At 39.6% G+C, this 21188-nt stretch overlaps 1 protein-coding gene across 1 annotated transcript; it reads left to right on the top strand.

Annotated features, from left to right (window-relative positions):
• Positions 1 to 961: 961 nt before the first annotated feature.
• LOC311102686 (protein TUNAR-like) lies at positions 962 to 18274 on the top strand (the record flags this gene model as incomplete). The annotated part of the gene is made up of 2 exons (XM_084144057.1): positions 962 to 997; positions 18089 to 18274. 2 exons carry the CDS (start codon positions 962 to 964, stop codon positions 18272 to 18274), a joined length of 222 nt encoding a protein of 73 aa, XP_084000183.1.
• Between the last annotated feature and the right edge of the window lie 2914 nt (positions 18275 to 21188).

The following is a 21188-nucleotide window of genomic DNA, read 5'->3' as shown; positions in this document are numbered from 1 at the left end:
GGAAGAGTGTGGATGAAACCCTCACCTCATTCTGGCCCCTGTCACAAACGCTTCTTGTCGTCAGGCGTTCATTGGCTCCACTGAGCTGGTTGCCAGGCAACCCAGGCTGCATTAATATGCGCGGTAGAGGGAGCAGGGGAAGCCTCTTCTCTCTGGAGCGTGGCAACTGCTACGACAGCGTCAGCATGGGTAGGAGACTGAAGCACCTGCTCTTATAGCCATCCAGCGCACACACACTGTTCAGTAGACAGCAAAGGAAACACAGCCACTGGAGCAGAGTCACAGGAAAAGCCTGGTTAGGTTGCTAACAATTTACAGGGGGTAATCCACTGTCTGAAATCAGTTGAAGTTGTTGGTTGTTTGAATTTCTATTTAATTTTTTACATTAAAATTGAAAAGCCAGCTGAAACTGTTTTAAATTTGCTAAGCCAAAGTTTGACAGTGTGAACTAGTATTTTAAAAAGGATGGTATATCGTATGGTCTAGTATGTATTTTAGGGTTGACGTGTACAGTACTCTGATGTGAGAAAGAGGACTAAAGTATTTGGTGGAATCAACCGGGCTTTGCAAAGCAAAAAGAGGGGAGAGTGAATTTTACACATGAAACCACTTCCCTCATCATCTGACTCCCCACTTCAACCTGACATCATCTCCCCATCAGAAGAGGAGTGGAGAGGAGAGCAGTACTGCTCCAGCTCCGGCTCGTCAACGCTGGGGAGGAGAAACTGACGACAGAGCGAACTTGGTCACTAGTGAGATGCAACTCGGGGAGGGAACGCTCAACTGCCGCGGGGTACGACATCTGACTAAAGAACCCCTCGAATTGGACAGCCTGGAAGACGAGCCAGCCCTCTCCCTCGCATCCAGTGCCCCTCCACTGCCAAAGTATGAGAGGAGCTGACTTTTCCCTTAGTTGCCAGGGATGTCTGTGCACTACGGAAAGGCGAACAACCCCTCCAGCATGTCCAATGCTATGTTCCTCCTGATGCTCTGCAAGGTAAGTCATCTACAAAAGTCTCACCCTGGTTCGCATGCAGTCAACTGGGGTTACCATATGTCAAGCTGACAGCTCCTCATGCGCTGTGGGCACTTGTATCTTGTTCCTGCTTGTTGACAACAACAGAGTTATAGAGGCTTATTACTATAACCTAGATTTTTTATCATGGTTGTTTTCTCTTTTTGCAGTTCAACTAAGCAAATTATTAGCTATTCTTTTTAAATGTTCTTAATAATATCTATTTTTGTCTAGAGGAAAATGTTGAGAAAATAATAGTCATGGAAATATTAGGGTTTTAATATTTTCGGGTAAGGTGTTAACTTAGTTACGTCTAGCGGTAAAGAACAAAGCTTAGATTTGAGATTCATAAAAATTATGTTCCTCTTCTGTCTCCTGTACAAAAAACCAAACAGTTTAATAGTGTTTTATGATTGCACCTCTTCTGTAAAATTTGACATTTTATGCAAAATAAGATATTTAACTATTAATTTCTCTTGAGGATATTGGGATATTGGCGCAGTGCTAGATGCAGAAGACAATGTATTACAAGCTCTTTCTTTTTCTTTGTCACTAGATTTCAATTAGAAGAGGTAATATAAAATTGGGTCAAGATCGATATGTGTGATGTGGCTCTAAAAAAAAAAAAAAAGGGAGTCTTAGTAACTGGGCGGTCAACTATAATGAGTAAATCAAGAAAATCTCATAAAATATTAAATGTGCTTAATTTAGTGAAAGTGTGTGTGTGCGGGGTTGTGCAAGGGTGAATTTGTGTGCATGTGTTTATTTATTTATGTATGTATGTGTGTGTGTGTGTGTGTGTGTGCCTTGCAAAAGTATTCAGATCCCTTGGATTTCTTCACATTTTATTGTGTTACAAAGTGGGATTAAAATGTATTTTAATTGTCATTTTTTGTCAACAATCTGCACAAAATACTCTGGATGTGAAATATATATATATATATACAGTCATGGCCAAAATTGTTGGCACCCCTGAAATCTTTCCAGAAAATGAAGTATTTCTCACAGAAAAGTATTGAAATTACACATGTTTTGCTATGCACATGTTTATTTCCTTTGTGTGTATTGGAATAACACAAAAAAAACAGGAAAAAAGCAAATTTGACATAATTTCACACAAAACTCAAAAAATGGGCCGGACAAAATGATTGGCACCCTTAACTTAATATTTAGTTGCACACCCTTTGGAAAAAATAACTGAAATCAGTCGCTTCCTATAACCATCAATAAGCTTCTTACACCTCTCACCCGGAATTTTGGACCACTCTTCTTTTGCAAACTGCTCCAGGTCTCTCATATTGGATGGGTGCCTTTTCCCAACAGCAATTTTAAGATCTCTCCACAGGTGTTCAATGGGATTAAGATCTGGACTCATTGCTGGCCACTTCAGAACTCTCCAGCGCTTTGTTGCCATCCATTTCTGGGTGCTTTTTGAAGTATGTTTGGGGTCATTGTCCTGCTGGAAGACCCATGATCTCGGACGCAAACCCAGCTTTCTGACACTGGGCCCTACATTGCGACCCAAAATCCTTTGGTAATCCTCAGATTTCATGATGCCTTGCACACAGTCAAGGCACCCAGTGCCAGAGGCAGCAAAACAACCCCAAAACATCTTTGAACCTCCACCATATTTGACTGTAGGTACTGTGTTCTTTTCTTTGAAGGCTTCATTACATTTTCGGTAAACAGTAGAACGATGTGCTTTACCAAAAAGCTCTATCTTGGTCTCATCTGTCCATAAGACGTTCTCCCAGAAGGAATTTGGCTTACTCATGTACATTTTGGCAAACTGTAGTCTTGCTTTTTTATGTCTCTGTGTCAGCAGTGGGGTCCTCCTGGGTCTCCTGCCATAGCGTTTCATTTCATTCAAATTTCGACGTATAGTTCGCGCTGACACTGATGCACCCTGAGCCTGCAGGACAGCTTGAATTTCTTTGGAACTTGTTTGGGGCTGCTTATCCACCATCCGGACTATCCTGCGTTGCAACCTTTCATCAATTTTTCTCTTCCGTCCACGTCCAGGGAGATTAGCTACAGTGCCATGGGTTGCAAACTTCTTGATCATGTTGCGCACTGTGGACAAAGGAACATCTAGATCTCTGGAGATGGACTTGTAACCTTGAGATTGTTGATATTTTTCCACAATTTTGGTTCTCAAGTCCTCAGACAGTTCTCTTTTCCTCTTTCTGTTCTCCATGCTTAGTGTGGCACACACAGAAACACAATGCAAAGACTGAGTCAACTTCTCTCCTTTTTATCTGCTTTCAGGTGTGATTTTTAGATTGCCCACACCTGTTACTTGCCCCAGGTGAGTTTAAAGGAGCATCACATGCTTGGAACAAACTTATTTATCCACAATTTTGAAAGGGTGCCAATAACTTTGTCCGGCCCATTTTTTTAGTTTTGTGTGAAATTATGTCAAATTTGCTTTTTTCCTGTTTTTTTTTGTGTTATTCCAATACACACAAAGGAAATAAACATGTGCATAGCAAAACATGTGTAATTTCAATACTTTTCTGTGAGAAATACTTCATTTTCTGGAAAAATTTCAGGGGTGCCAACAATTTTGGCCATGACTGTATATATATATATATATATACATTTTTTTTTTTCTTTAGATTAATACAAATTAAATAACTAAAATATAGTTATTGCACTAGTATTCAGCTTCTTGGATAAATACATTTTAGAAACACCTTTGGCATCGATTACAGCTTTGAGTCTTCTTGGGTTAGTCTACACTGAGTGTACAAAACATTAAGGACTCCTGCTCTTTCTATGACAGACTGACCAGGTGAATCCAGGTGAAAGCTATGATCCCTTATTGATGTCACCTGTTAAATCCACTTAATCAGTGTATCTGAAGGGGAGGAGACCGGTTAAAGAAGGATTTTTAAGCCTTGAGACAATTGAGACATGGATTGTGTATGTGTGCCATTCAGAGAGTGAATGGGCAAGACAAAATATTTAAGTGCCTTTGAACGGGGTATTGTAGTAGGTGCCAGGCGCACCGGTTTGTGTCAAGAACTGCAACGCTGCTGAGTTTTTCACGATCAACAGTTTCCCGTGTGTATCAAGAATGGTCCACCACCCAAAGGACATCCAGCCAACTTGACACAACTGTGGGAAGCATTGGAGTCAACATGGGCCAGCATTCCTGTGGAACGCTTTCAACACCTTGTAGAGTCCATGCCTCAATGAATTGAGGCTGTTCTGTCCTAAATGTTTTGTACAATCAGTGTATAAGAGCTTTGCACACCTGGATTGTGCAATATTTGGCCATTATTATTTTTCAAAGTTCTTCAAGCTCTGTCAAGATGTTGGGGATCATGGCTAGAGAGCAATTTTAAAGTCTTGACATAGCTTTTCAAGCAGCTTTAAGTCAAAACTGTAACTTGGCCACTCAGGAAATTTCACTGTCTTCTTGGTAAGCAACTCCAGTGTAGATTTGGCCTTGTGTTGTAGGTTATTGTCCTGCTGAAAGGTGAATTCCTCTACCAGTCTCTGGTGTAATGCAGACGGAAGCTGGTTTTCCTCTAGGATTTTGCCTGTGCTGAGTTCCATTCCATTTCTTTTTATCCTGAAAAACTCCCCAGTATTTGTCGAGGTCAAGCATACCCATACCATGATGCTGTGACGAGTACTGAGGATACGAAGAGGCAGGACGCAGACGCAGGAATCAACAAGGTAAAGGTTTACATAACAAAGAGCGAGTAAATGACACAACGTTAACAATTACACACAACAATGACAGAACAGTCCAGGGCTATATAGTGGTGGTGATGAGGTGCAGGTGCGCTGGAGGTGATTAGGGTGCATTGGGTTTCCATTCCTGTGTTGCCGATGTGGTGCGCTCAGTCCGGTGGCTCAGTAGACCGGCGAATCAGAGCGCCAGAGGGAGCAATGGGAGGAGACGTGACAGATGCAGCCACCACCATGCTTGAAAATAAGGAGGATGTTACTCAGTGATGTGTTTTGTTGGATTTGTCCCGAACATAAGGCTTTGCATTTAGGCCCAAAAGTGTAGTCCTTTGCTGTGTTTTTTTTTACAGTATTACTTTAGTGTGTTACATGTTTTGGAATATTTTTACTCTGTATATTTGTATTCTTCTTTTCACTCTGTCATTTAGGTCATCATCTTGGAGTTACTACAATGTTGTTGATCCATCCTCAGTTTTCTCCTATCACAACCATTTAACTCTGTAGCTGTTTTAAAAATCACCAATGGCCTCATGGTAACATTCCTGAGCAGTTTAATTCCTGTCCGCGGCTCAGTTCATAAGGATGACTGTATCTTTGATTTGTCTGGGTGGTTTAATACATAATTCACAGCATAATTATTAACATGACCATGCTAAAACAGATATTCAATGTTTGATTTGTTATTGTCACCCATCTACCAATCACTCCCCTTCTTTATGATTATGTTATTTGTTAAGCCAAATTTTAGTCCTGAACTAATTTAGGATTGCCTAAACAAAGGGACTGAATACTTTTGCAATGACTATATTTTAGTTATTCACTTTGACATTAGAGTATTTTGTGTAGATACAAAAAAAGACAATTAAATCCACTTGAATCCCACTTGTAACACAATAAAATGTGAAGAAATCCAAGGGTCCAAAGGGTCTGAATACCTTTGCAGGGCACTGTACAGTACACTCTGAATGAGTGGGGGGTTGTTGTTTTAAAACAATGCCAAAAGCAACTCTGCCTGTCAGACCCAGTTAACATCTGGAAATGTTTGACATGCTCAGAATTATTCAAGTGGCAAAAGGTTTTACTCTTCACTGATCTGCAGACGCTGAACCAGACTAGGTGTAGCTGGAGAGCCTGGATGTGTTGTTCCAGGTATGAACGTTCCCTTGTTTCCATCGTGATGCTCTTTTTTTCTTGGCCACACTTGCAGATTTTGTTCTAAAAGACAGGAACCAGGGTCCTCATTTATAAACATTGCATGTACAAAATATATCCTAAAACATGCGTGCGCCAGTTTTCCCACAAAAGTTGGCATTTATAAAAACTGAACTTGGCGTGAGAATGTCCTTACTTCCATTCAAACTTAAGACCAAGGCTCTCCAACCCTGTTCCTGGAGAGCTACCCTCCTGTAGGTTTTCACTCCAACCCTGTTCCTGGAGAGCAACCCTCCCGTAGGTTTTCACTCCAACCCTGCTCCTGGAGAGCTACCCTCCTGTAGGTTTTCACTCCAACCCTGCTCCTGGAGAGCTACCCTCCTGTAGGTTTTCACTCCAACCCTGTTCCTGGAGAGCTACCCTCCTGTAGGTTTTCACTCCAATCCCAGTTTTAACTAACCTGATTCATCTTATAAACCAGCTCATTACTAGAATCAGGTGCGCTAGATTAGGGTTGGAATGAAAACCTACAGAATGGTAGCTCTCCAGGAACAGGGTTGGAGAGCCCTGCTTTAGTCCAGGCGTACCCACATTTTCTAGTGGTTGAAGTATTCTACTACAAGCAGGCAAGTATAGGCCTTAGTATTTTGTGCAAATGGGGGATATGATGACACGCTTATTCATATTTTAAAAAATCTGGAAAACATAATAACAAGATGCAGCAATTTGCCATTAGTGAAAAGTATGAAAATCTATGTGTTTTATTTTGGAATCTAAAGTAATTAGACATCTATTTCCTATTAATTTTATTTTCATAACCATTGCAGAATAAATTCCTCACCTTTTCTGGCAGTGATGGGTTCAAATTCCCGAAGTAGCTATATAATACAAATTACCATGTGCATCCAATAATTTAACTGGGTTTAGTAGTCTAGTAAATAGATAGGTTATGTATTTCAAGTTTTGCTGAACGTGATTTTTTTGGAACTAGCCTAGACAATGTTTCTGAATTCGCGGGAAGTCCAGCATATTTAGGTTGCGTGAAAGGTTTAAGCAAAACATTGTTGAATTCAAACGTTCTGCTGATAGGTCCACAACAATTTGAAACTGTCACAGTCCTTTGTCAAATACAGCATAAGTTACTGCAAAATATTAACATTTTCTGCCAACACTTCCAAACACATTTGACCTCGCCATTGCTCTTTCTTTTAGAAACTGCCATAGCCTAATTCCAATAGTTCCAGATTATACAGCAAATCAAGGGTGTTATTGGAACCATAAAAGGTGAATGTAGGGCGTGTTCCAGATGGAGTTATAATGCTTGTTCACACATGCACAGTTTTAGGACGGGTCTAATTTATAACGGGAAACGTATGGCATGCGCCAAGTTTATAAATCTCAATATTTTTAGAGGTAGGTATTCTTTTCAGAAATGGCGCACGCAGCTATTTAGTGTGACATTTACGTAAAGGTTATAAATGAGGCCCCAAGTGTGAATAATTACTTTTTAAACCAGTTTATGACCTAAAAAGTAAATGCTTGCTTCAACAAAAGTATCTACTGGAGAAATTACAGATTTCGTTTTTTAAAAGCTCCGGAAAAAAACGTATTTCACGACGGTATTTGCACTATAACTGGATAGTTTTTGCATAATGATAACTAATAATAATGGACTAAATTTGAATCAATTATTTTAGTCTTGCTTTAATGTTATGCACATGGTTTTTAATGCACTAGTGCTGAGTGATTAGTGCTTTTTGAGGTCGGTTTGGTTTCGGTTTGATTATTAAAAAATTTTCAAACATTAAATTAAATGCTGTAACAACACAGAATAAAACAATTGATAAAAGTCCCATGATGGTGGTGACTGCCCATTACTGCTTATCACTTATTAACCATCATTTATTCACATTACTTTAATAAAATATTTCAGCTGTTGTGTATATTACATTTGTTTTATTTGATGACTTTATTATTTAATTCCAAGTCATCACCTCATCTCTATAGAGCTGCTGCCTATACTGTCTGACAAAATCACAATTGTATTAGTCCTTCAAAGTAAGGCATACTTTTATGACTGCTGAATACCAACTATCAATCACTTAGATAATGTATTTTTAGGTAGAGATACCTCGCGAAGCAACTGCTCTCCTCTTGATCATGCATTCTTCTCTCTTCTTTCCATCTCCGTGTCTGCGTCAAACAGACCGACAAGGAGCACAATGGATTATGGTCATTGCAGTCAATTACCACGTTTTCTGTACTGAACTATGTAGAATATTGGCCTTTTGGAAACTACAACTCCCTACTACATCGCATAGTTCGGGTTTGATCTGATTCATCTCTAGAGAAACTGGCATCGAGCTCACAGAAGAAAAATAAATAATGGAATTCAAATAATTGAACCAATGTCAGTCAAAAATAACCACATTTTCAGTTAATCGCTCAGCACTACAATGCTCCAATCACAAGTATTACACAAGTATATATAGTTTGAAGGTCCTCAGCAACTAATTGTGTATAGTGCGACCAGGAATCTGTATTTTGGTGTAGTTTTCTTACTATAAGCTTACAAAAGTGACTACTTAAGTACACAAAGTAACCCACAAAGAAAGCCTAACAGGGTAAAACAAAGCGAAGATGACATACAGTATCCATGCGGCCATTGAGTAGAGTGCATTGTATAGTCCAAATGCCACTGATTGCAACACACCTTTCCTGTTGTAAAGCGTGAGTACTGGACCGGGCAGCCAGCGCAGTAGAGGTTTGTCTGGATGGACTCCAGAGCGTTTGTTTGAGAGGAGCAGCACTGCACTCTGTGGTAAAGCTGTTTCTCTGCTCCTAGTTTTGGCAGGGCCTTCATCTCTCTCTCTCTCTCTCTCTCTCAAGTGCAGTTTGTATCAGCAGCGAGCAGGCGTATTCAAGCATTAGGGCCCATCCAGCAGCATACTACACAATGTGTGCCATTCAGTTCGAGGGAAGCCCTGTTTATAGCACTCCCCAAGAGGGGCAATCACAGTCCATTGTTGACTTCAAGTTGGATTTCACCTGTTGTCCATCATGAATATAATTGACTTAATTGAATTAGCTTATTCTTACCCAAATGATATTTGCTGCATAAAACATGCTTCAGAAATTAGTAATTGGTGAAGTAATGATTGATTGGTTAATAGTTCTGCATTGTTTGAATCGAAAATCATCATAACCGCACCTCTCTTGCTTGTTCCAATTGTCCCCATGAGACCACAAATGCCACAAGATGTTACCAAAACTTGACATATAACTTGTTTCACTTGTCAAGCCTTGGTAACATCTGCGACCAACATCGAGTTGAAAGGTCCATTATGCGGGTTGGTGCCCATATAATACCTGGTCAACCCTCTCACCCTCAACTCTCACCCTACTTACTTCACAGACTCTCACTAGACTGTATTATACTGTAATAGATGTGAAGCAAGGAAACGTAAAGGGAAAAAAGTACAGCAGGGCCTGAGAGCTGACTGAGGACACAATAAAAGCTAATTTGTCCTCATGCAGACCTGTTCCAAAGGTTACACACATTTCAATTACACCAATGGAGGATTTGCAAATGAGCCTTAATAATCTGGATGTCGCAGATGTTAATTATAGCAAACAATAGTGTGAAATGGGATTAATCATCAGCCACAGAAGATGAACTGTATTATTTTTTGTAGACAATGTGATGGATGGGGAACAGACACCAGCTGAATGTTAAACTTTCACTTATGGGGGTTTGCCCACAAGTGGATTCAACTAAAGGGTGATAACTATAATGATAAATTATACATAACTATAAACGTTGGCGAGCATCCACACCATCAAACCGTTTTTCGTTTATCGTTCTACAGTACACCTGTCAATCAACTGATCAACGCATCCTACTGCACACTGTAGGCTTATTAATAAGGTGGTAACACCGACCATTCAGTGCTTCAGGGTGTGTTCATTGTCATAGTGACAACTGCAAATAATACTTCAATGTAGCCTACATGTAATGAAAAATCATATTTTAAAATCATAGAAACATAGAAATCATAGAAAGTCATAGAAACTCTCATTTAAATGTAGCAATTCAACAACAAACTACGTTTAGCCCGTGCATCTTTTACATCATGGCTTTGCTTGTCTCGTTGCTCAAGTGGTTTGCAAGTGATTTCCATTTTTCTAATGATTGTCAATTTTTTTGGATCTTCTTTTTCGATGTGCTCATCTCTCTGTCTGTCCTGTTAATTTGGCCTAGGCCTATTTTACATTCAGCAATTACAAAGAGCAAGCCTGCTTCTCTCCACGAAAAGGCTATTAGGCCTAGTATAAAAAATGCAAAAATAAATGTCCTATAGCTTTTGCAGCCTATAGCTTTTCTTGGGATTTCACATGACGAGGAATAGCGGAGAGGCTTGCGTAGCCTATAGCCTATTGCGCACGGGAACAGCTGGAAGAGAGAGGCTAGAGATGTGTAGCCGAAGTAAGAAACGAAAATTAGCTAAATATTAGGCCATTCATTAGCTAAATAGTAGAGCTATAAATATTTACATGTCAAAGTGAAATATTTTTTTTTACAGATTATTTAATGGCAGATCTGTGCGTTCCTCAAGGCTGCGCTCTGCGGTCCCGGACACGTAAATCTCCACTATTGATTAGGCCTATGTTTTTAGACAAGAAACGTATTCTACTTAGGCTATAACAACACAATGCAATGAGGACTGTATTATTGTTAGCGAGTGAGTACACAAGTATTGTCTAGGGCTGTAAACTGCAGTGATGTAGGCCTAGACTAATTTGAATAACCGCTCACACGCCCTGTTTTGAATGCTTCATGCCGAAATAACTGCATATAGCCAAGGCCTGATTTTGCAACAATTTGGATGAGTTATGGGTCTATTCTCAACAGTTTAGAAGGTCCAGAAAGGTACATTAGCAGGCTACTCATATGGTGTATTTTGATCACACCATCGCGCGCTCTCTCTCTCTCCTTTCAAACTCTCCTAATTCACATACAGCAAGCAAGAGCAAGCTGGAATTTCTCATCGAAAGGATAGTAGTAGTAAATAAAATGCTTGAATTATATGTACAACAAGCTAATGTAGTCTAGCTTTTCTGGGACTCCCAGAGCTAGGAGGAATAGCTGTAGCTGAGAGGCAGCGGAGAGGCAAGGTGATCAATTGCAGAAGAAAAACCATGTGAAGACAGACTAGAGATGTGTAGCCTATTAGCAAGAAGCTTGTATGCAACCCAACATTCATTAGCTAAATATTAGGCCTAATACTACAGTGAATAGCCCATACCCAATGAATTTACACAGTGAAATATATTTTTTTATCAGATTATGAAATGACAGGAAACCCTGACCTCCAGGGGGCCCCCATTGATTTTGTTAGTCACTCTCACTCAATATCATTAACATGGCATAAGTCATGGCAAAATGTCTAGAATTGTAGGAAATTAGGTTTAAAACTGCAAACATTTCTCTCCACCCCATGGCAAAATCAGTAGAATTGCAGGAAATTAGCTTTAAAACTGGAAAAATGTCTCTCTACCCCATGGCAAAATGAGTAGAATTGCATGAAATTTGTTATAGAATTGCTAAATTTACTTTCTGCCCCATGGCAAAATGTGTAGAACTGCAGAAAACTTGCTTTGACCTTTTACTGCGCTAAATCAGGGTCACACACTATGTTTCTTGGTAGTATTAAACAAAGTATACACCTCACACACATGGTTATGGGCTTGAAAAAAAAGAACACTCCTGTACCATGTCAGATATAGAGTTGACATTTATAGAAGTTTGAGAATGCATCCCAATATTACACTTTATATACTGTATATATACTGTATATATATACAGTATATATCTCCGCCGTCAAGAGGGTGGCCACAAATAAATGTTGCTCGCTTGGTGGATTAAATCGCTAGGTTTAATCCACCATGTTGCTCGCCTACAAGATTAAATCGCTAGGTTTGCTTCAGTTTCATCCCATTAAGGAAAGGCAAGAAACACAAAACTGGCACCTGTTGTCATTCATCGCACATATGCTGATCATCATCACTTGCTTAAATACATAAAAGTGTGTTATGCTAATTTCAGTTACATTATTTGTCCCCCCTCTCTTATTAAGAGATCGAGTCCATGAGAGGCTACTTTTGGATACTTTCTGAATGGACATAGAGATAAGCGAACACACACACACACACACCTTAAATGGACCGATCAATCAAAGCCACCAGCACATCTCAGACACAGACAAATCACATTTCTCCTTTGCTAAAAACGTATTAAAACCTAGGCTCATCTTCAAATCTTGGCTGTAGTCCATCAAAACGTAGGCCTAGGCTACATTACAGCATAATGCTTTATACCATGGCATTGTTGAATACTCGTTTCTTATTGGCTTGAAGGGTATTCTAGAGCGTGCATTATTTAAGTGATAATGGCTGAGAAGCCGGTGTTTGGAGGATATATTGGCACGGTATTGTTAGGCCCGAGACGAAATTGAGGGCGAGCAAACCATGCCAATATATCCTCCAAACACCAGCTTCGAGGGCATTATCTCTTTTATACAATGGGTTACCAACATATTCAAATACTGATTGACATATTTTCATTAAAAACGTTATTTTGATGAATTTATTTATATTATTTCATCCTTTCACAAGATATAGTCCCGACACAAATCTAGGGTTGCTACCCAAGCCGGCTGGTCGTTCGTTCTATCAGCTCGGTTGCCAGAGACGCGACCCGGTCTTTCAGTCTTTTTGTTCTGTATCCCAGTCGTTCGTTCTAAATTTTCTATTGCCATACTGGCTGACAATGTTCTTATCCCTTGCTTGCTAGCTAGCCAACTATGGCTAACTTACAGTCACGCCAGAAGTAGCTGCATTTGCATTTGTTTAAGCTGTTTTCTAGTGTCATCTATTTCGATACATCCATAACAATGAGCTAATGAGGCGCGATTTCGCCTGGCATAGAAAATGTGCTCACGTGTCAGGACACTGTTGTTCAGAGGAGCTAGCCAACAACACAGCTAACACAATCACTTCAAACTGAAGCTGGAAAGACTGCAAACTAGCTGCACTTCGTTTCGTTATACTTTTTTTCAATTGACATTTCTTTGTATATATCCATAAAAATTATGCCAGCTGAATCATGATTTCGACTGGCTGAGAAACGCTGCCTGCCTGTCTGTCTCGTCCCGACTCCCGACACGTTCATTACTATGGGACAGCTGGAGATCGAATTTGAATATTGAAACAATGTTGCAAATGTCGGAGAGACAGACAGCAAGGTTTATAGAAATCTCCGCCGTTGAAAACGAAATGTTAGTCTAAAAAATGTGAGATAATGTCTATATGCTTTTTATAGCGGAGATCAAGTTTATAAATTGCCTGGCTGGGCTGATAAAACAGTGGATTGCGCAGTCAGATGGAACAGAGTAAATACGCATTTTAACGTCATATATTTAGCCGGTTGTAACTTGTGGAATAGACACTGGCAATCAGCATTCAGGATTAGACCCACCCGTTGCGTAATTCCCTATAACGCATGGTATATTGGCACGGTGGAATTCAATGGCTATAGTTCATTCTTACATGTTTTGTTTGAGCTGCTTTTTAAAGCAAAAGTCTAATTGAAAACATTATTTGTATTGTTGAATTAGATTTTCATAATAACAAGCTATGACTGATGATTTGCTTAGCTAAACAAGCTGGTCGGTTTGTTTGCTTACCATGGCAACTACTGTAGCTAGTAAACGTGCTAGCTACTACATTTCTACTGGCAAATGAACACATTTCTAGTGTTAAATGTGTTCAATTATAGCCATGGTATAAAAGGGATAATCAACTTGCGTTCTCTGGAAAATAATGCAACTCCATGGAGTTGGCCAAAGATTTGCCGATACTGTTTGCCAGAAGCCTGATTTTTCAGTAAGGGCATTCACAATGAACTGGCAGGGAAGTTTGAATGGCGAGGGCTTCTCTGGTGTGATGTGATCACATTGGCTGGTGGTAAAAATGCAATTAAAGGGAATCCTCTGTTCTCCCGGCGTTCAGTGTTTATATTTACAATGAAATGTATTACATCAGAATGCCCAATGTTAGAATGTTTCCAATCAAATGTATGAATTAACTTAGAATGTTTTCCTATCAGTCTAATTTGCATACACTTTGTGATTGGATGATAGCTGTGAGCGTATCGAATCAGGATCAAATCCTCTGATATCCTCGAGCTCATTAATGATAGAATGTTTATGAGATTGCCGAATGGCCAGCCTCGCACACCTAGAAACAAGAATGCTTCAAAAGAACGCATTTTTGATTGGTTGTCAATGTTTTATCGTCGGAGGGACAGTGAAAAAAACACTCTGAAAGTGATCCAAACAATAGCTCTCGTTATCGTTCCCCAATCTTTTTGTAGTTATCGTTCTAGTGTGAACGCTCCTGTTCACTTGAACAGTTATAGTTATCGTCCTTGGTGTGGACAGACCTTAAGACTGTGGTGTGTTTTCTCAAAGTCACACTGGAAAATGGTCTCCCAGGGAACTGAAAGGAAAATGTGTATGTCCTGTCATTAACCTATCCTTCAATCCATTTGATTTTGTTGTAATTATTGATGATGTGAGCCAAAGAAAGGGATGATACTGTCATGACTTGCCCTCATGGGTTGAGGATCAAACATTCCTGCTAGGCAAAGGTTTGAACACCCCCTTTCCTGGGGGCCAGTTTTATGACTTAACAGCCGGTCATAAATAGTTTGCAGAAAAGTACTCCTTTTGGTCTCTAGTATGGGAAGAAATAATTTCCCTGTGAGACAAAGGTAAGTCTTCTCGCCAAGACTCCAACATCCAAAAGTGGATAATGAAACAATATTCCTACTTAAAAGAATGTGGGAAATGGTCAGTGGGGATCTAAAGAATAATCATGTCATATTGTAATAACTGTAACTCGGAAAGTGTACATATTCTATCTATCAAGTTTACATCTAAATGTTGTATAAAATATATGATTAAGTATGAGAGTATTTTGGTGAATATAGGAATGTGATTTTAGTCTTCTAGTGAGATAATAGTTTTACATATAAACTATGCACAGTGACTAGCCACGCCCCGAGTGGCATCAGAGATCGTGTAAACATGATGGAACGCCTCTTTTACCCCGAGTGCATAAAAAGCCTTGAAAAACAAATCAACCTTTAGACCAGCAGACGTGAAGCGTGAGCTAAACATTGCAAATGGTTGAAACTCTACAGACCAAGAAGCTTGAAGCATGAGCTAAACATTACAAAATGGTCTAAAACAACAACTCCATTACCAAAGGAAGACCAGCAGACGTGAAGCGTGAGCCAAACATTGCAAATGGTTGAATTTCTACCCAGACCAGCAAGCCACACAGCTTAAAATGGTTGAAACTCTACAGACCAGCAGACGTGAAGCGTGAGCTTAACATTGTAAAATGGTTGAATTTCTACAAGACCAGAAAGACCAGAAAACGTGAGACGTTAGTCCACAAGTTTGAATTGGAGAAACTCTGAAACTCTCAACCTCTACACGAGGTGAATAAGAAGACAATGCACTAGACCTTATCATTTCAGTCTGCAGCTGGCATGTATAGTCGTCTAGAGAACTTTCACTAAAGACACGAAGTGGGAAGGACAATCCCTCTCAGACAACCGCTGGTACATGTGAAGTATCTATTCTAACCAGCACTACGACCAGAAACTCTATCAAGGACATTGGGCTCTCTGGTGGGCAAACCAGAGTCCTACATCATCAACTCAACTATCGAGGACAGCTACACGTAAATACATGTTGCATTTCTAATCCGAATGAGCGTTATTAGGGTGCATAAGTATTATGATTACTGTGAGCATAGTCTCCAAAGTAACCACGATAGTTTGAATCTCTGTCTCTCCCTTCCACTCTGACCCTCCTTCTACCCAAGCATTCATGCTAATGTTAGTCCAGTCCACTAGGGACCTGTTTTCATTGTATTACGTTAGTAATCAATAACCTATGTGTGTTTGTATTGTGTTATTAGTTAGTTAGTTAGTAAATAAATAATTAAGCCAATTTGTGTATTGCTGATTCATCAATAAGGTTAGGGTTCTTGCAGGTTCAAGGATTATGTTCAGAATGAGACTGATAAGAGGTAATTATTTGATAAGTGACTGTTATCGATATATAACATATCTTCTAAGAGTTTAATTCGGGAGATGGTAACTCGTTCAACAACTTCTTCCGTGGTGCCCCAAATTCCTAATTAGTTAATTGTTAAATGATTAATTTAATCGAGTTACAATTAAACATAGTTAGGTGATTCGATAAATAACAGTCATACATTAAAGTAAGTCACGTCACGACAATACTGTAGGCCAACAAATGGGTTCGAACTCACAGTGTGTTATACTAGCTGTTCTCCATGGCACTCATCTTTCAATTTGAATCATACTTTTGAGGTTATTATCAATATAACATCAGTTTCACATTCAAGACACCATCTCCAGGTCAAAACTATACAACACACCAACCAAGGCTTGAAGCAGGTGGTATTTCTATTTTTAATGTACATGAGTTTTCATGCTTTTACAGTTACAAGTGTACACATGAAAACTACTGACCCGTTAGAGGAGCTAGCTTTGGTCCTCTGGGTCGTGTCCGGATGCCAACCTGCCCAGGCTGCTCCTCCTGTGGGCCGACAACATGCACCACAGACCTGGCTAATGTACCCCTCATAAACCATAAGCTATATAGAGACATAAGTGCAAGCGTGGAGAGTGATTTCATCCCGTGAGCCATTCGCACGATGACCAGTGTGTCAATCAAGATGGTCTCTTAGCTGCTCCTTGACAGTGTTTTCCACTATGGCGGAAGGCAACTAGTGTGTCAGGTCAATCATCTTGGGCAATCCGCTGAGCTATGCTTCTTTCCTCCCCTTCATCCCCTTCCTTCAGTGAGTCAAACAACAACTGGAATGAGAATGTGTTATTAAGAAATCTAAGAAATAGGAATAAAGAACCTATGAATGAGTAACACATTTTCCTCATCTGAAGTACTAGTGTGATCTTTCCAATAAAATAGATACTTATAAGATATATTTTAAATACCTACAATTAGTTCATTTCAATTTATAAACGCTGGATATGAGGCAGATGATAGAAAAATCAACAATGTGGACTAGTATTTGACTACATCTTTTTCCAGTTGTAAAACCCATTTACAGCACTGCCCTACCAAGCAAAAAGGCAGTAACTGCTCATTTGGTTGAAAATGAGTTACTGTCATGTTTGTTACATTAAATACATGCTTAATCATGTGGACAAGTATCCTGCCTTTATTGTGTTGTATTTTGGAGAAAATGGGGGTCATGTTAGCAGTAATTGCATAAGGTTACTGTGAAACCAAGGTAAATAAAAGCCATTTTTCTCAGTTCCACACTATGAGCAGTTACTGCCTTTTTGCTTGGTAGGGCAGAGCAGATGACTATATTTTATTCAGTGGATGATGGAAATTAATATATTTTGATAAAATCTTTTCCATGCACTTAAATAAAGATTATTCTGTAAAAGCATGAAGAAAAGGAATGCAACATGCAGAAGCAGCTGTGATGTGTGTGACCCTACATCCCTACTGTTTGTGTGTGTGTGTGTGTGTGTGTGTGTGTGTGTGTGTGTGTGTGTGTGTGTGAGAGAGAGAGAGAGGGGGTTGCAGGGTCTGTGTTTATCTATCAGAGCTTGCCTAGCACATTTTGCCATGAAAATAAAACAACTCAGCATACATTATGTTTTATTTGCCCAATATTTCAAATTGACACAATCTCCTACATCAAAATCAGGTTATTCAGCAAATGTCTGATAACACAGTGATTAGGGTGCAGTGAGCATTGCTAACTCTATATGACATGTATTCACCCTCCTCTTCACACTTTGAAGCAGATAATGAGCTATGGTACATGCATCATACAAAACACAAATCGTTTTCAAAGCTGTTGAAAGATGTAAAGCCCATAAAGCTATTTATTTATTTTCAACTACTGGCTTTCACAGATTTCCAATTATGTTGTAATTTCTCTGCTCCAAATAATTGACAAAAGTCATTTCGATTTATTTGTTTATATTCCTTATGGCTTGTTACAACTGTTTCTCAATATACAAGAAGAACAGTTGATTCATACATTGATTTATTTTGTGTGTCTCTTCTTTTCCAGACTGGTCTGAAAGGGAAACTGCAGACCTTTCCTGAGAAAATGGTAAACACTGCCATCTGTGATGAAGAAAGAGGAATGCAAGACAAGGAAGGTATAGAGGAGTCCATTCTGGCCATGCTTGGGATCATCGGCACTATTCTCAACCTGGTAGTCATCATCTTTGTCTACATCTACACCACGCTGTGAATAAACTCATTTGCATTGAACAGGCCTACTGGGCCTGCTGGCTGCAGCCATGTTGTTTGGCTGGGGGTTGAGACTGTGCCGAGGTGGCACTGTGTCGTCGATAGACTTTCCCAACTACCAAAGGGATCTAAGGCTGTGTGATTACCGCATTAAATGTAACCTACGGCAGTGTCATAGAGCAGTGCTGAAACTCTGTCTATGGGAGACTGGCCCATTCATATGGGGCCTTTGTCTGGGGGTGTCAGTATCATCCCTAGTCTCTGATGCTACTTTGACCTTTTAACCTGTAAATATGCATGAGGCTAGCACGAGCCACGCTCTCAAGATCCAGCTTTCTTTCACGGGTGCCAAGCCGAGGAGAAAGTAAAGAGACTGCAATCTGGTGTAAAATAAGCTTAAAGCACTGCAGCAGTCTTTTGAAAAAGCCTGATAAACATTTTGATATTAAAAGGGATGATGCAGCATAACCAGAGAATGGAAAGATGACATTCTGGAGAAAAGGCATGGTTAGTGCTATCCGGGTTCCTTTGAACGTCCCTACCCTAAACCCTAACACTAACCTATACCCCTACACTTACAGTTGAAGTCGGAAGTTTACATACACCTCAGCCAAATACATTTAAACTCAGTTTTTCACAATTCCTGACATTTAATCCTAGTAAAAATTCCCTGTCTTAGGTCAGTTAGGATCACCACTTTATTTTAAGAATGTGAAATGTCAGAATAATAGTAGAGAGAATGATTTATTTCAGCTTTTATTTATTTCATCACATTCCCAGTGGGTCAGAAGTTTACATACACTCAATTAGTATTTGGTAGCATTGCCTTTAAATTGTTTTACTTGGGTCAAACGTTTCGGGTAGCCTTCCACAAGCTTCCCACAATAAGTTGGGTGAATTTTGGCCCATTCCTCCTGACAGAGCTGGTGTAACTGAGTCAGGTTTGTAGGCCTCCTTGCTCGTACACGCTTTTTCAGTTCTGCCCACAAATGTTCTATAGGATTGAGGTCAGGGCTTTGTGATGGCCACTCCAATACCTTGACTTTGTTGTCCTTAAGCCATTTTGCCACAACTTTGGAAGTATGCTTGGGGTCATTGTCCATTTGGAAGACCCATTTCCGACCAAGCTTTAACTTCCTGACTGATGTCTTGAGATGTTGCATCAATATATCCACATAATTTTCCTTCCTCATGATGCCATCTATTTTGTGAAGTGCACCAGTCCCTCCAGCAGCAAAGCACCCCCACAGCATGATGCTGCCACCCCCGTGCTTCACGGTTGGGATGGTGTTCTTCGGCTTGCAAGCATCCCCTTTTTCCTCCAAACATAACAATGGTCATTATGGCCAAACAGTTATATTTTAGTTTCATCAGACCAGAGGACATTTCTCCAACAAGTACGATCTTTGTCCCCATGTGCAGTTGCAAACCGTAGTCTGGCTTTTTTATGGAGGTTTTGGAGCAGTGGCTTCTTCCTTACTGAGCGGCCCTTCAGGTTATATCAATATAGGACTTGTTTTACTTTGGATATAGATAATTTTGTACCTGTTTCCTCCAGCATCTTCACAAGGTCCTTTACTGTTGTTCTGGGATTGATTTGCACTTTTCGCACCAAAGTAGGTTCTTCTCTAGGAGACAGAACGTGTCTCCTTCCTGAGCGGTATGACGGCTGCATGGTCCCATGGTGTTTATACTTGCGTAGTATTGTTTGTACAGATGAACGTGGTAACTTCAGGCGTTTGGAAATTGCTCCCAAGGATGAACCAGACTTGTGGAGGTCTACAAATTGTTTTCTGAGGTCTTTGCTGATTTCTTTTCATTTTCCCATGATGTCAAGCAAAGAGGCACTGAGTTTGAAGGAAGGCCTTGAAATACATCCACAGGTACACTTCCAATTGACTCAAATGATGTCAATTAGCCTATCAGAAGCTTCTAAAACCATGACATAATTTTCTGGAATTTTCCAAGCTGTTGAAAGGCACAGTCAACTTAGTGTATGTCACCTTCTGACCCACTGTAATTGTGATACAGTGAATTATAAGTGAAATAATCTGTCTGTAAACAATTGTTGGAAAAATTACTTGTGTCATGCACAAAGTAGATGTCCTAACCGACTTGCCAAAACGATAGTTTGTTAACAAAAAATGTGTGGAGTCGTTGAAAAACAAGTTTTAATGACTCCAACCTAAGTGTATGTAAACTTCCGACTTCAACTGTACCTTAACTATAACCCTTACCTAACCCTAACCTTAACCATTACCTTAACCATTTTACATTTCAACTTCAATGAGGTAGGGACATCCCATGGATCTTGGATTGCAAGGACCGAAAAGGCATGTACAGTATGAGTAAATGGATAATTTAGCCACAACTCTTTTTACACGAGTACTATCATATTTTAAAACAAAAAATGTTTACAGAAAAATACTTTGAACTGAGTGTGTTTAGTGGGTAGGCAATGTGTAAGTCAACCTGAGTTTATGATGGTTCTATGCTATTTATTGTTGTGTTCTGATTTCTATTTTCAGAAAAAACATTTTGGACCCTTTTACTTTACATCATTTATTTACTGTAAGTACAGTGATAGAAAAGGAGACAACCATTTTTGGAAGGATCTCTATTTTGGCACTAGCAAAATGAGGAGGAAATGCTCAATTTCTAAGAGTTCTTGTAAGTGTTGTTGAGAGAAATTTTTTTTCAGGAGTATCAAGAATCCAAGTGAATTAAATTATGTTTGAGTTTTGTTTTCTGGAGGTAGGTAGGTATTTGGTGAAGTAGGGCATAGCATCAAATATGATCACAAACAGGTGATCTTCATGAGACATGATAGAGTATTAAAATGTGCATTTAAAATGGTGATATGGGAAATAATATTTATACAGTATAATCAATCACTTTATCTAAATGTATATAGC

This window comes from Coregonus lavaretus (assembly GCF_964263955.1).
Source record: "Coregonus lavaretus genome assembly, chromosome: 27".
In the NCBI taxonomy this organism is placed as follows: Eukaryota; Metazoa; Chordata; class Actinopteri; order Salmoniformes; family Salmonidae; genus Coregonus; species Coregonus lavaretus.
The sequence above is the reverse complement of the archived record's forward strand: the minus strand, read 5'-3'. Positions and strand labels throughout refer to the sequence as shown.